Below are 14,246 nucleotides of genomic sequence, written 5' to 3'. Positions count from 1 at the left end.
TCAGGATTTTCTGCTTTGGTGGTTTATTGATTGATTATTTAGTAAATAGTTGAGCTAATTTCTTTTTTTTCTTTCTTCAGAGAAGTTTCTTTTGAATGTGCTGAGAGAGGTCAGCAAGTGGTCTGCTTGTACTTGGGTTACAGCAGAAATTGTTGTTTCCTGACAATTAGGAAGTCACATCTAACCATGTATTCATGGAAAGTGAGTCCCAGGGGATGCTTGGCAAAGAAGGGCTTTTTGGTGAAAAAAAGACATAATACTCTATATCCTCTCATTTTGTGAAGTTCTGAGGAATTCTGCAATTAAAAAACAAAATTAACCTTGTAGATTCACACTTTCAAAATATCTTACCACAGACCCCTTTTGCAAAAACAATAGGTGTTAAAAAAAAAAAAAAACCAGAGAACTTGTATTACACAGAATACACCATTCCAGAGCATTCCATTTCACAAAGGTTGCTTCTCAGGATGGGCTCCCACCCCAGGGCACATCCAAAGTAACTGAAACCATTTACTCACTTTAAGTGAGCATCAGACTGGGAAAACATTCACAGCCAAGGAAAGAAACCATTCTTCCTTATTGTCTGGGCAGAAAAGTGGTGGATGTTTTTCAAAGAGCTTATATGTCTATCATCACTATCATTTCTCCCACTGTGATATCCTGGGTAACTTTTGTAACCTCTCCAGGTCCCAATTTCCTCATTAGCAGAATGGAGATAATAATAGCCACCCCATAGAGTAAGACATGTAAAGCACTTAGCAAGACGAGTTAGCAGATGGTGGCTACTGCTATTATTAAAGAATGCTCGGCCCTTTCCAGGAGGGAACAATATCTTTGGGAAGATGAGTTTTGTATAAGTAGAAGCCATTCTCATGGTACTTCTGGTAAGGCAACAATCACATTGTAATGTAACAGTGTGACTATAATAGATCAAGAGGTCCTTAAAAGTGGGCCACATCCCCAAGCTCAGGTTCTTGGGAAGTGGACAGTAAATGTTTGTCACATGAATGAGTGAGGTGTGTTGAAGAAGCAGTGAGTTTTATCCAGTCTCAAAGGAGGATGAGCCAGAGCAGGTCTTATGGGGACAGGAAGAGTTTGGGACTGAGATGGTGAGGAAGGCCTCAGGGAAGTAGGACAGGCAGGCTCACACTTTTTGAGAGATCAGCAAGGAGACCAGCTGTCCAAACTTGAGGGTTTCTGTAGTGGAGACATGCTCAAAGGCTAAGAGGCCAACTGAAGGCAGATGATGCAGAACATGGCCCTAAGCTGATCCCACAGTGAACTAGGGAGAGCTGCTTCGAAGTGAGATCATCTTGGGTGGGCACCGAGCTGTAGCAGGTGTTTCCAACCTTTCCCCTTGCCATCTGCATGACAGATGATACCAAGTACATGACACATTCGCTGGTGCACCGTGTGCAAAGCGGTTCTTTTCCTGCCCCACCCCTGCAAGCACATCAAAATGCAATTAAGGGAGAAGCATGTTGTTAAGGCAGTAACCTTGAAGCCACTTTAATTTCTTTTTAAAGAGTCACTCATGGGTTTCAGTCCTTTACTGTCGTTCATAACACGTGTGTGTTAACACACCTCACTGTGCTTTCCTGTGTGTTGCAACATGGCATTTGAGAACCATAGATCTGGTCCACGGCCTACCAGGACCCCTTTCCTTCTGAGGCTGTAGGGCTAGATTCCTCCAATGAATGGCTCAGGGCAAGGCCCTGGCTGTTAAGCAGGTAGAAAGGTGAGGAAACCAACTGTAATCCAGAGCACTTACGTCCCAGGCACAGAGCTACACAGTAGATTCATTTTTATCAATTAAATCTTTGACACACCTAAAAGGAAAGAATCATTTTTCACATTGTTCCAGTGAGAGAGGCCAGTGGTTCCAGGAAAGTGTATTTCACTATGAATGGTCGAAGAACTGCAAGTATTGAGAAGTTTCTCCAAATGAGGTGCTCACCATATCCCATTTAGGAGGGCAGAATCCCTTACTTTCCAATGCCAGGAAACCTCTACTGTTCCATTAATTCTCACATAATCTCTTTGTGTTCCAGCCTGTCCTGCAGGGACATTCAAGGCCAGCCAGGAAGCTGAGGGCTGCTCCCACTGTCCCTCCAACAGCCGTTCTCCTTCAGAGGCGTCTCCTATCTGCACCTGTCGGACTGGCTATTACCGAGCAGATTTTGATCCCCCGGAAGTGGCATGCACTAGTAAGTGTCTCGTAGGGGCTTTGGGCTGGGGGGTTGGGGTCCTTGTCAGTGTCCGTGGTGGACCCCCGGGCAGGAGAGAGAAGACATCCTCTCCCTGCAGTGCAATGCAGAAGTGCTGTCCGTGGTGCTGAAATAGAAAGCTCTTGTGCTGCAGGGTATGGAACCCTTCTCTCTGCTCAAGGTCAGGATTATGTTCTTTCTTCTGTACTCCTACTAGGTGGGAGGGCCAAGTTCTCACCCCAGAAGGACAAGTTCTGGCCATCAGATGGTTAAAATGCCAACTTGGAGAGTACAATGAGTGCAAACTCAAGATCTACTAGAATACCGCAACAACTCTTAGTAAACTCTTCCAGACTTCTCCTCCAATCCCCTCCTGGTCCCCACAGCTGAAAATCTCCTCTCTTCACTGGGATTCCTATATATCTGCCATGATGCGTCCCCTAATGCTCTCATGATTGTATTAATTGTCCAGTTACTCTGTGATTGTTTTATCCTCACTACCAAATGAGGGTCCTTCTGTGCCAGGACCATATATTCATCGTCCTATGTTCCTCCTGATGTCAGCATGGTGTAGCACCTGTGTTCTTCTAAAGGAAAAGATCATAAGATGACTACAGAGTGCATCTATGAGGCATTAATTCCAAGGATGTACATACAGCAGATTCATCCCCTCACTTGTTATCTGCTTTACAGGGAAAGCCAGTCATCCAGCCAAAGCTGAAGGCAGCTCTGCTCTCCTGGCGGGGTCAGGGGTGATTTCCTCCAAGCCTTCCCTCCATAATCACAGGAGGCAGGAGACACTACTCTCTCTGTGTGCAGCATTCTAGGGAGTTTGTTCCTCTTTCCCTAAGGGTTGCAGTCTGAAATAGTGATGATCTCTCTTTTCAGTATTCCTAACAGGGGCTGGGATCAATACTCCAGGTGAGCCTCTAATCATGCTAGAACTTTCTTTTCTGCATTGTATGCACTGGCTTGACTTGCTATGAGCAAGGATCATCCCTTCCACCTCTGGGAACCCTATCTCTCGTACCCACCCCCAGGGCACAAGGCCACAGAGGGACATTTCATATATACTTGCCGTTTGATGGACAGAAAAAAAATAACTGGACTGTGAGTGGAAGAATTTCTAAATTCTTCCTTGTAGCAAATGTAACCTTTGCTGGGTACAGAGGAGGAATGAAAGTGTCTTCTAGATCAAGGTCCTGGGCTCGATCAATGCTTATAGATTTGAGCTGAGGAAAAGCTCATCCTCTTGTAAACTGATTTTCCCCAGACCTCTTTCTCTGGTGGGTGGAGATTAACAGAAATAATTCAATTTCTGCAAACTTTCTTTCTGTGGAGGTGTATCCTCCACTGAGGTCTGAAACTCCACTGGGGGAGGGTCTCCCATGAGCCTTCAAAGCATTGTTTAATGCTTCTTCATTAGAAGACACTTATGGATGCCAAATAGCTACTGCTTGGGGATCCAGGTTAAGAACCAGTCTCCTCGATGTCCAGAGCATTTGCCCAGGGTCTCATGGCTCACCTCCTGAACATAGTCCCCTCCACCTTTGCTCATGATCCCATCACTATTCAGGCTCCCTCTGCACATCGATTCATGCCCGTAGAAGCCTGAGACTTCCAGCTTCCCACTTTAGCAGACATACCCTGTAAATCCAACCCACTTTTGAATAAGGCTACCAGAAGGAAGGGAGGCCAGTGATCAGATGCTCAGAATGCTAATGTGCAACTGTCCCCCTTGCTCTATCACCTCTCTCGTTTATTTCTGAAGCTTTATCTTCCAGCCACTTTATCTGATGTATATGAACAAATAGGACCAATTCCTGGAAAGAAATGAAGCCTCCAGTCTATCCATGGTAGATCCACTCTACCTACCCATATCCTGAGTCCAGTTTTAGGGGTTGGGAGCACCTTTCTTACCCAGAGCAGGATGGAGCTGGACTTGCCTGTGTGTCTCTCACGGCTGCCATACCTTTACATAGCCCTGCTTCTTCAACCCCCAGATATAGAGCGCCAGGCTCAGACTAGAAATAGATAGTTCCAATCTTCACGTAGCTGTGGTGGCCAGGCCCGACAGCTCCTGAATGCACCATCCATCTTCAACCTCCACCTGCAAGGGGCACAGTGCTTGTTGAGGAGACCCAGAGAGCAGGGTTGGGGTGCAACACCATGCCAGGCAAAACAAGTGTAAATAAAGCTATTATTTTATTGAGCCTCATTATATATTTGATTTATTGTGTGCCAGGGAAGTACTGTATGAAAAAGTCAATTTGTTGGCTTTTATATTCTCATTAGGGTTTCCTTTTAAAGCATTCTAATTGGAGGTGCCATCTGTTCTCTTAAAAAGGCATCACACATCACCACAGTAAATAATTTTTCAAATACAAGGAGCATATCTGGAGTGGTTGAGGCAAGGCACAGCCCTGCTCTGTGGCCTTGGGGCCCCCATCTGGCCCAGCAGGTAGAGAGGGCAGGTGTGCAGAGGCCCAGCCAAGCCTGAGAGAGACTGGCTGGGGCCTGGGCAGGAGAGGACTTATTCGCTTTGTAAATACAAGTCTTCCATCTGTCCCATCCAAAATTAAATTGTGGTCTGGCTCGGCACAGGGGGTACTCCAGGGGAAGAAGGAAAGCACGTTCATTCTAACACGTGCAGGACAGGGAGCATCTACAGTGTCCTGGTCCTGTGGGTGGGAGGAGGGAGCAGTGTCAGGAGAGTCCAAGAACTGAGGCCTCAAACTCCCAGGAACCTCTGGTCTGACTTGTTACTGCTGTCTCTAGATGAATGAGATGATGTCAACAGTCCACTCACTCACCAACAATAAGGAACATTTTTAAAAGAATATTACAACTTTAAATTGTGCCCTCTTACAAGGCTGCAAAAACACATAGTACACTAAGAATGAACATCTTTAATGAATCCTGTTAATCTTTTGGGGCCAGCACATATATATTCACTGTATTTTTATAGTGTTAAATGTTCATTTATTCCACTAAACTTTGAGAATGTTGCCCCATTTGAACATTTCTTCCTTTTCTAATCAATTACAAGAACCAGGGATTCCCTTTTCCTCTGAGAGACCCTGGCAACCCTGTCCTTGAACCTTGTTAGTAGATTCAGCAGGGTGCAGGTGCACCCCAAGGCAGTGTGGAAGGGTCTAGTGTGGGGCTCTAGGTGACCTCAGAGGTGACACAGTGAACCCTGGGGCTCTGAATTCCGAATTTGCCATCACATGACTTCTGCTGGCCTGTGGTCACCCAGCTCCTCTTCCTTATTTCCTTCTCTGGCCAGGCCCACTGTTCTAGAACTGCTGCACAAATGCTGGCTGATGGTTCTCTTGCTCAGCATCGGGCCCAATACCGGCTCAGACCCCACAAGGCTGAGGTGGGAGCTGTGGGGGAAGCCACAGCAGGCCACAGGTGCCTTCCCACCCCTGTTTGCTGTCGAAGCCAGGCTACCTGGACAGTGAGGACCACCTTCAATGAGAAAGTACCAGTGTGCCACTTAAGGCAAGGAGGAGACCGAGGAAGGGACAAGGGTCACGTGCTGCTCCACCAGCAGGGACAGTTGGGAAAGTTGTGGGCTGAGGAGCCGGAACTGACCTTGAGCTTTGGGCTTGCTGAGCTTCTGCTGAAGCTCCTTCCTCCTCACTCGGTAGGAGAAACACGTTGCTTGTTTTTCCTCTGCCATTTCACCCCAATCAACACAGAAAACTTCCAGAACTCCAAGAGCTATGGAGATTTCTCCCTACCAAAGCAAACAATTCTGCACATGGACACCCACTGGGTGTCCTCGAAGGTAATTCAGATCTGACACTGTCTGCCTAGAAGAAATGATGGCTCTCACAGGTTGAGGGCTCAGTCCCCCAAACTGCCCCCTCCCATTTTAGATGGGACCACAAGCCCCGAGTTGTTTTACCTGTGCTTCTGACCCATCATCTGTAAACCAGGCTTCCTACTACCCCTCCTTAAGTTCAATTAATGTGCTTGAGATCTCAGAGGAGTCCTGGCATCTCTAAACTATTGCAGTCTCAAGTGGGTCCTGGTAAAGCTTATGGAATCATCATGGCCTTGGGCCCTTCAGAGATGCGCATTTGAGTCTTGACAGTGTCTCCTACTTTCCCTGTGACCTTGGTCTACTCTCTCAACTTTCTTACGTTTGTCATTTCAGTCTCACAACTTCATGCTAATGTATGCCTTTCTGAGTTGTTATGAGGATTAAGCAAAATCATATTAGAGCGTGTTTGGCACAGTGCCTGGCTCATAGTAAACTCTCAATCGATGTTAAAACTTGCTTTAGTTATATCCCTGGAAAGTGTGAAGAGTGCTGCAGATATCAAAGCCTCCAGTATGGGAGGATGTTAGAGATCTGAAAATAAAAGGGATGTCAGAAGGAGCCGAGGTTTGACTCCCTCTCTGAGCGTCACAGCGGAACCCATTGTGTGGCCCCAAACCACACAGTCGCCTCAGCTGGAAGCTCCTGGTGAAAATACCTGACAAGGGGACTGTCATGCAGCCAGGCATGCTGTGCAAGGAGGAGGGAACCTACCATGCTCTCTTCACTGGGATGAGAGGAACCAAGAAGCCAACAGGACTGACCCTCAGTTCTCTGGAAGCAGGGGTTCATTGACTCCTCTAAGCGAGACTTACTTCCTCTCTCCACGGCAGAGTCAGATGGCAAGTAGAGCTTGACCAGGTCAGTCAGACGGAGGGAGTGTCCAGACAGGAACAGGGAAGTGCACAGCCACGTGAAACCAAACGCTGCGATGCGCAGCTTCAGTTTTGAATAATTTCTAGTTTACCAGGGGGACAAAGCGGAAAGGAGGAATTTATGAAGCAGGTGAAAATAGATAATTATGCCTTATAAAATTGCTATCTGTGAAAAACTATGCGGAAGGACTGGTGTGAAAATAATTACCTTGTTACATTTCTGACCACAAAAACCCTTTTTCTGTCACCCACATGGGAGAAATTTTGATGGATCACAGAGGCAAGCCAGTGCTTGTCTTGTTTCTTTTATTTCTTCTTCAAATGCACTGGGTGTCCCTCTGCAGTTTGGAGCGCAGAAATGGAATGAAGAAGGGGCTCCAAGGTCACCTTGTCCTCGGAGCCCCTTTATTGTCCCCTCAGAAGAGAAGGCACCATGATAGCCACTCTCTGAGGTCCCCCTGAAGGCAAGAACAGGGATTTTTGAGCTTGACTCCCGAGAGTATGACTTGGGGCAAATGATAGCCTTTTTAAATATGAGCTTCCTCAATTGGGAAAACTGGATAGGATAGAACTCAAATGAAAAGGTCTGGAGAATTAAATGACAGAATGTAAGTGAAATCCCAGATTAGAACTCAGATCTGGGGCTGGGGTTGTGGCTCAGTGGTAGAGCGCTCACCTAGCATGTGCGAGGTCCTGAGTTCGATCCTCAGCACCACACAAAAATAAATAAACAAAATAAGTGTGTGTGTGTGTGTGTGTGTGTGTGTGTGTGTGTGTGTGTATAAAGAACTCAGATCTGTCTGACTCCAGGGCCACAACTTCAATGAGAGCTAGAATTTGGGAGCTCTTAGAGTGGTGTTGTGGGTGGTCATGGCGATGAAAGGGATTTGCCATTACTATTGCTCTTGAGGGGGTCATAATCCTCTCCTTTCTCTCCCATTGCTTTCTCTCCTGGACGTTCGCATTCCTTCTTTTAAGAGGCTGGCAGTTCTCTTTCAGGGGAGCAACTCACAGGGCACCCTCACAGTGCATCAGAGTTGTCCTTGCAGCACAGGGGCCATGTCCCTCGCATGGACTTCCCAGGACTATGGCAGCTCCAGTGCCCAGGTCCTGGTCTTTCTAGGCAAGCTGGGTGGGAAAGGGTCCAGAAGGTGGGAAGGGCCTTGAGATGACAGGGAGTCATATGTGAGTGTCCCATACAGCTGCTCTGAGCTCTCCAGGCAGGGTCATGCTCCACAAGCTTGCTGATGATGATTTCCTTTAGACTAATTGATTTTTAAATGCAGTCCCTGAACCAGCATTGTCACCTGGGAACGTGCTAGACTTAAGTTCTCAGCCACTCCCTAGACCTGCTGAATGAGAAACTCTGGAGGTGGAGCTCAGCAGTCAGTTCTAACACACCCTGCAGGTGGTTCTGAAGGCTGCTAGCATTTGAGAATACTGCTTGAGAATTAGGTCACGTTTCCCTGTCCTCTGCTTTGTGATCCTGGGACAAGGGCTGTTGTGTGAATTTCCATTGACTGGAACCACAGGGCCTGGCCTCCCCATCAGTCCTCTGTGCTGGGTTAGCCGGCTGAGCCCGAGGGGGCAAAGGTGTGTGTGAAGGAGGAGGCGTGGGGTAAGATTTGAGTGTGCTCCTGTGAGTGTGCCTGGGTTTGAGTGTTCCAAGGGAGACGCTCACTCGTTCTCAGAATGTCCTCTCCCCTGCTCTGCCCCCATTTTCATTTCATTTTCAGGTGGCCAGAGCAGTGTGGAGACCTACAAGGTACAGCATTAACTGGGGGCCAGGAGCAGTGATGGGAAGAGGAAAGAATGGAATCCAGGGAGCACAGTCAGACTGGAGTAGCCTCGGGGAGGCTGAGGGAGAAACTGAGGCAGAAGCAAAGTGGCTGAGCTCAGATTCAGGGTCCAGTGGATATAAACAGGTCATGGATCTCACCAGATGGTGCCCTCCGCCACCCCCGCACACACACACCTAGCAGGAAATCAAGCCAAGAGGAAGTCTCTGGGGCTGCCACTGCAGGGAGGGCTTCTCCAGCTCAAGAGGGCAGGATGCCCTGTGGCGACAAGTGCTCCACCTGAGACAGGAATCCAGTGCTATGAATTAGCAACTGCCTATTTGTCCACATGCTGCACACTGGGGATGATTTTGAATACCTTCCAAAAGTAGACCGTTTCACAAGTGTTTGCCTCTGTTAATTGAGAGCTTGTGACATATATTTACAGAAGGATGTTCTACCCATCATTGGCTTCACCCTTTGCTGACCAGAGCTTTAGTAAAAGTCACATTGTGTGCCCTATTCTATACCCCAGAGCGCTGCTTGATTTTATCCTGACATATGATCCATGTTACACGTTAAAAAAAAATAGACCGTGTGTGTGTGTGTGTGTGTGTGTGTGTGTGTGTGTGTGTTGGTACCAGGAATTGAACCTACGGGCACTTAATCACTGAGCCATATTCCCAGCCACTTCCCTCCTTTTTAAAATTTTTTATTTTGAGACAGGGTCTTGCTAAGTTGCTTAGGGCCTCCTAAGTCGCAGAGGCTGGCCTCGAACTTGCAATTTCCTGCCTTATCCTCTTGAGCTGCTGGGATTATAGGCATGCACCACCACATCTGACTCATTTGTATTTTTCTTTTTTTGGCAGGGGGGTAGTCTGCATTTTCTTTGAGGCTTGCCCTAACTCTTGACAAAGGTCATAGATCAACAAGAGTTAGGGCAAGCCATTTCACCAAGTACCTGCATTTGGACTCACACCCTGGGCCGACCGGGTAGATGGCTTATACACCTGGATGCAGAATGGAGGTAGCATGGCTGCAAGCTGAAAGCTATTTATAACTGTCACTGCTGCTTCAAGAAGGGTCAGCATGGCTTGTGTAAATGTGCTTTCACACTTCTGTAATCTACAAATTCTTTTCACAGTTGTTTGACTCAAGGGGTATAACCTTTATGAGAAATCATATAGTTCTAAGTTTTAAGCTAATAGCCAGGCACACACATAGACTTTCTGTTTCAGCATTTTGTCGTGGGAGCATTTGGAATCACAGACTGTTAACATTCAGAGAGCCCCATAAGCCCTGCCACCCAAGCTCCCCTACCATGTCAGCCTTCTCTTTTCTACAACCCTGGCAGGTTATCATTCCACTTTTATTTTTCTGAGTATTTGTGATGACAGGCATCTCATATTTTGCAGGATGGCTCCATGCCATCCCTAGGAACCACCACCCATTATTGTGGAAGAGATTTTCTGGACTTTGCATGGGTACTCTGTGCTCTCCTGGTCATTGGTTGGCCATTGAGGACCCATGTTCAGCAGGCCAGTGGTGACAGTCTTTAAGGACAACTTTCTCATCCTTCCTGAACTATCCCCTTTAAGCTAAACAATCTACCCCTAAAGCACATGATTTCCTGAACTATGCCCTCCCCAGACAATCTGGCTAGCCTTTCTGAGTTTCTCATATTGATCATTAAAACTCTCCAAATAGGGCAACCAGGATGAAACCTGTGATCCTCACTTCAGCACAGAGCTTAGTGGAAAGATGATGGCTTTTCCCCTGTGATTGGGACACTGCCGAGTGTTTACTTTGGCTGCAGCCTCTGACACCACAGGATCTGCCAGCCACTAAACAGCCAGTGTTTCAGTTTGTCCCATCAGAAATGCTGCCCTTCCGGGTCTCCTCTCTTGCACGCTTACAAACATGACTTCGGAAATTCTGCTCCATTGATTCAGGCTCCATACTCTTTCATGTAGAGAGCGTACTACGATTTTTATCATCTCAAATGAGCAGTGTTAGTGTTATTATTAAAACTTGGGACTCTGGAGACCTGTTCATGTTCAAGCCCTGCTCTGCCACTTGCCAGCTATGTGGGACAAGTGCCTCGTTTTTTCATCCAAAAAATGGGGATAATTCCCCTGTTTGTCTCACCTCATTGTCATGGGAATTAAGTGCAATAATGCTACTTAAGATGGTGTTAGGCATGTGAAACATTTCATAAAAGCAAACACTTTAGTCACTATTATCAGTATTATTCCTACTCTCATGTTATTTCCAAAGCAGCTAAAATCCAAGTAGGAGCATTATCAGTTAATTAACATTTTTCAATTATAAAAGTACCAAGTATTTGTGTACTTTTTTTTTTCAGTTACCCCTCTGAAAATTTAGGCCTACTTTCTATGTGCCTTTTCTCTGCAGGCTAATACAGTTTGGGAAAAAGAAATGATGTCAGCTAGCCTGACTTAGACAATGCATGGTGGTCCTTGTCATTCTTTCTTTGAAGCTCACAGAGCACTAATTTAATTGTGAAGTTCAAGAAGTGGGAAAAGATGGAGGCAAAAATATATCTCTTCTACTCTTTTCTCCATTTTGAGCATCAGAACAAAGCTGTCCACCCCATGGATTTGGAATCCTTTCCCAACATGACTGGTCATGCGTGGTCTCCAGCAATGGCTCCAGGGAGGAGGATGTTTTGCTCGGCCCATGCTGAGTGTTCTGTGTTGGTTAGAGCCATTCAGGCACACGGCTCTGCCATGGCCACTGGACTGGAAGTTCTTTGATGTGCCAATCTGCAGATTTTTTTTTTAACTCCCTCTGTGACCTAACACACCAGGTGCCCAACATGGTCAAGTGGTAAGAGTTCTTCTGTTGATACGATTCAGACCAGGCTTGACTTTCCACTTCAGACCTCTCTTGCTGAGTTACTTAACCTCTCCAAATCTCTGTTTCTTTTCCAAGAAAAAAGAAGATATCGTTTGTGCCTATTGTGAAATACATTAAACTACCTAAGTCAGCGTTAGACGTCTGCTAAGTCTTGATCAATTGTTATCTTTATTTTGTTATGAATATTGTTTAAGAGGCAATCATGTGTTCTAAATTATGTGATCCAAAATAAGAAAATAATAAATGTGGAGGGACATTTTAGATTAAAGTGCTCCTGGAGAGTCCCACAAGATTGGCTAAATTCTGACTCCATCACTTTCTCTTCAAAGTCATCATTGATTACTTATATACTGGAAAGTCCGAACATGAAGCACACACCCCATTTCATGTTATAATAGTTTTCAGGTGTCTGGCTTGGAGTTGGTACCTTCTAGATAATTATGTGGAAAGCTGCTCAGACAACCAGACACAAAATAAATAAAATGAATCGCTACAAAACGATAGCTTCCTTGTCTTGTGCCACATGTAATCTAGAAAGTGTGGACATGCCCCAACAATTGGCTGACTTTGAAGAAAAAGGAGAGGCTGAAATCTGAAGGACCAGGATTCAACTGCAAAAGGCCCGGGATTCCCTCTAGGCAGTGCCAGAGACCAGTTCCTCTCCATTCAGTAGCCAGTGGTCCAGTGCAGAAGCCACATCAGGAAGGGTGGCTTGTCTCATAGAGGCTGAAGGGTACAGAACCAGAGGCCAATCGAACACAAAGGTCACTCTGTCCTCCCTGCTCATTCTAAAGAGTGGCAGCTCTAGGAGATGGACGTAATAGTGTGCTGTGAGTTTAGACTTGCAAGAGATGCCCAATGGGGCCTTCAGAGAAGATCTTCTGGGTCACCTATAGGCTCTGCTCACCTTGGAGGTGGCCAGAAAAGCATTTTCAATGCTGTGGATTACAGTGACCCACATGGCAGCTGTATAGTAAGATGAAGCTTGATGCAGGTTGGCTTTTATGTGCACAGAGAGTGGGTAGGTGGCTGAGGGGAACTGGGGGTCAGTGGTCAGTGGGAAGTCATGATCACCACCAAGCCTTGCTAGCCCTCAGTGAGCAGAGCCATCGAGAGCCACTTGGTCCCCACAAAGAGGATGCTGTCTGCATGCCAGAAGAGCACCAGGTGAGAATTCCTTGCTCTGTTCGTGAAGGTCAGGCTTTGTGCCCATGCCCAGGGACAGGTCCTGCATGCAGAACAGCTCTGTGAAGTTAGCCATGCCCATGCCTGACAGGCGGCGAAGCATCAACACCTCAGAGAGGCACAGCCCTCTCCAGAGGAGACCCTGGTACCCAACAGCTGATTGGATCAGGAACGTGGCACGGCAGTCTCTGCTGAGTTGTGCAGTCCCCCGTGGGTGGGCATTCAAACTGATTCCAGGGTTTCATTAATAAAAACAATAATACTGCCACAGAAATGCTTGGGGCATATAGGCTTACCTGGAAATAGAATTGCTGGATTACCAGCTGCCTACTCTTGAAGCCCGTTAAAATGACCAGAGTGCTTTCCCAATGACTCGGCCACTTTACACCCCCACCAGCAGTACATATTTTGCTTCTCTCTACTCTGGCTCCTGACTGGATGTCCTCAAGACTTTCAACCTCTGCCAATTTCACTGACCTCCTAATCATTTGATTAGTATCTCTCTGATTATAACTGTGTATTCTTAATATGCTTGTTGACCAATTTATTTTTTTCTTCTAAGAATTGACTGTGTATAACCCTTGCCCTTTTGTTATTTTTAGGAGACTTCTAGATGCCCATTAATTATATCTGATATTCTGCCCTGCAGGCCTCCATTTAATTCTACTTATGGGTACTTTTTTGTTGTTGTTAATATGAAGTTTTTTAACCATTGGACTCAAACCTGGCTGTTGATTTCCTTCTGGTTTTAGGGCTTTGTGTCATTACTTTTTGTCAGGGTTTTATGTATGTCCTTCCCAATCTAGGGTATAAAAATACTCTCATAATTTCTTTTAATTCTCTGTACAGTATGTATATTTAATTCTTTCCTCTATCAGAAATTTATTTTTGCAAAAATTGTTATTCTTGTTTATCTGATTAAAAATAGCATGTTCTCACCTCCACCCGAACTGTCCACATTTTAGTAAGATGCTTCTTTTAGAGACTAAATGCCCGTGCATATTTGTCTTTCTTCTCTCCCATTGATTTTTTTTTTTTTTTTTGGTCTGTCCTGACACCAGATCTAACTGCTTCTAAAGATGGTAACTTTATATCTCAATGACTGGTAAGCCACATCTCTGTATATTATCCATCTCCAAAAAAAACTCTATTATTAAGCACTTGTTTCCTTCAGGACAAGCCTTAGAACAAGTTGGGCATGTATCATTAAGCAATCCTGTTAAATTGGGATTGGGATTGAATTCAACATCTGGATTATTTTGGAGAGGACTGTCTTCTTTACAACATTGAGATGTTGAGTCTCTCCATCTAGGCACATGAAATCTACGTCTTCTCTTTGCCCTCTAGTAAGACTTTTATAGTTGTCTTCAGACCTTTATTACACAGGTCTTATGAGGTTTGATCCTAGGTGTATTTTGGGTTTTGTGGTTATTGTGAATAGATGCTTTTGGGTTGTTATCTTTTCTTTTCATATAGCTTGTGCTTGCTG

General features: G+C 45.8%; 1 protein-coding gene and 1 non-coding gene across 2 annotated transcripts in view; both read left to right on the top strand.

The window, feature by feature from the left end:
- Ephb1 (EPH receptor B1) overlaps nt 1-14,246 on the top strand; it is a 280,914-nt gene that overhangs the window by 145,168 nt on the left and 121,500 nt on the right. Inside the window, exon 3 of the mRNA XM_076867077.2 lies at nt 2,052-2,207. Coding sequence (XP_076723192.2) covers nt 2,052-2,207 — 156 coding nt within the window. The remainder of the gene's footprint in view (nt 1-2,051; nt 2,208-14,246) is intronic.
- Nucleotides 7,560-7,632, top strand: Trnaa-agc (transfer RNA alanine (anticodon AGC)). The gene has a single exon. It is a non-coding gene; the product is annotated as a tRNA-Ala (tRNA).

Source organism: Callospermophilus lateralis, chromosome 10 (assembly GCF_048772815.1).
Source record: "Callospermophilus lateralis isolate mCalLat2 chromosome 10, mCalLat2.hap1, whole genome shotgun sequence".
Classification (NCBI taxonomy): Eukaryota; Metazoa; Chordata; class Mammalia; order Rodentia; family Sciuridae; genus Callospermophilus; species Callospermophilus lateralis.
Note: the sequence above shows the minus strand (reverse complement) of the source record. Positions and strands in the feature narration are given on the sequence as shown.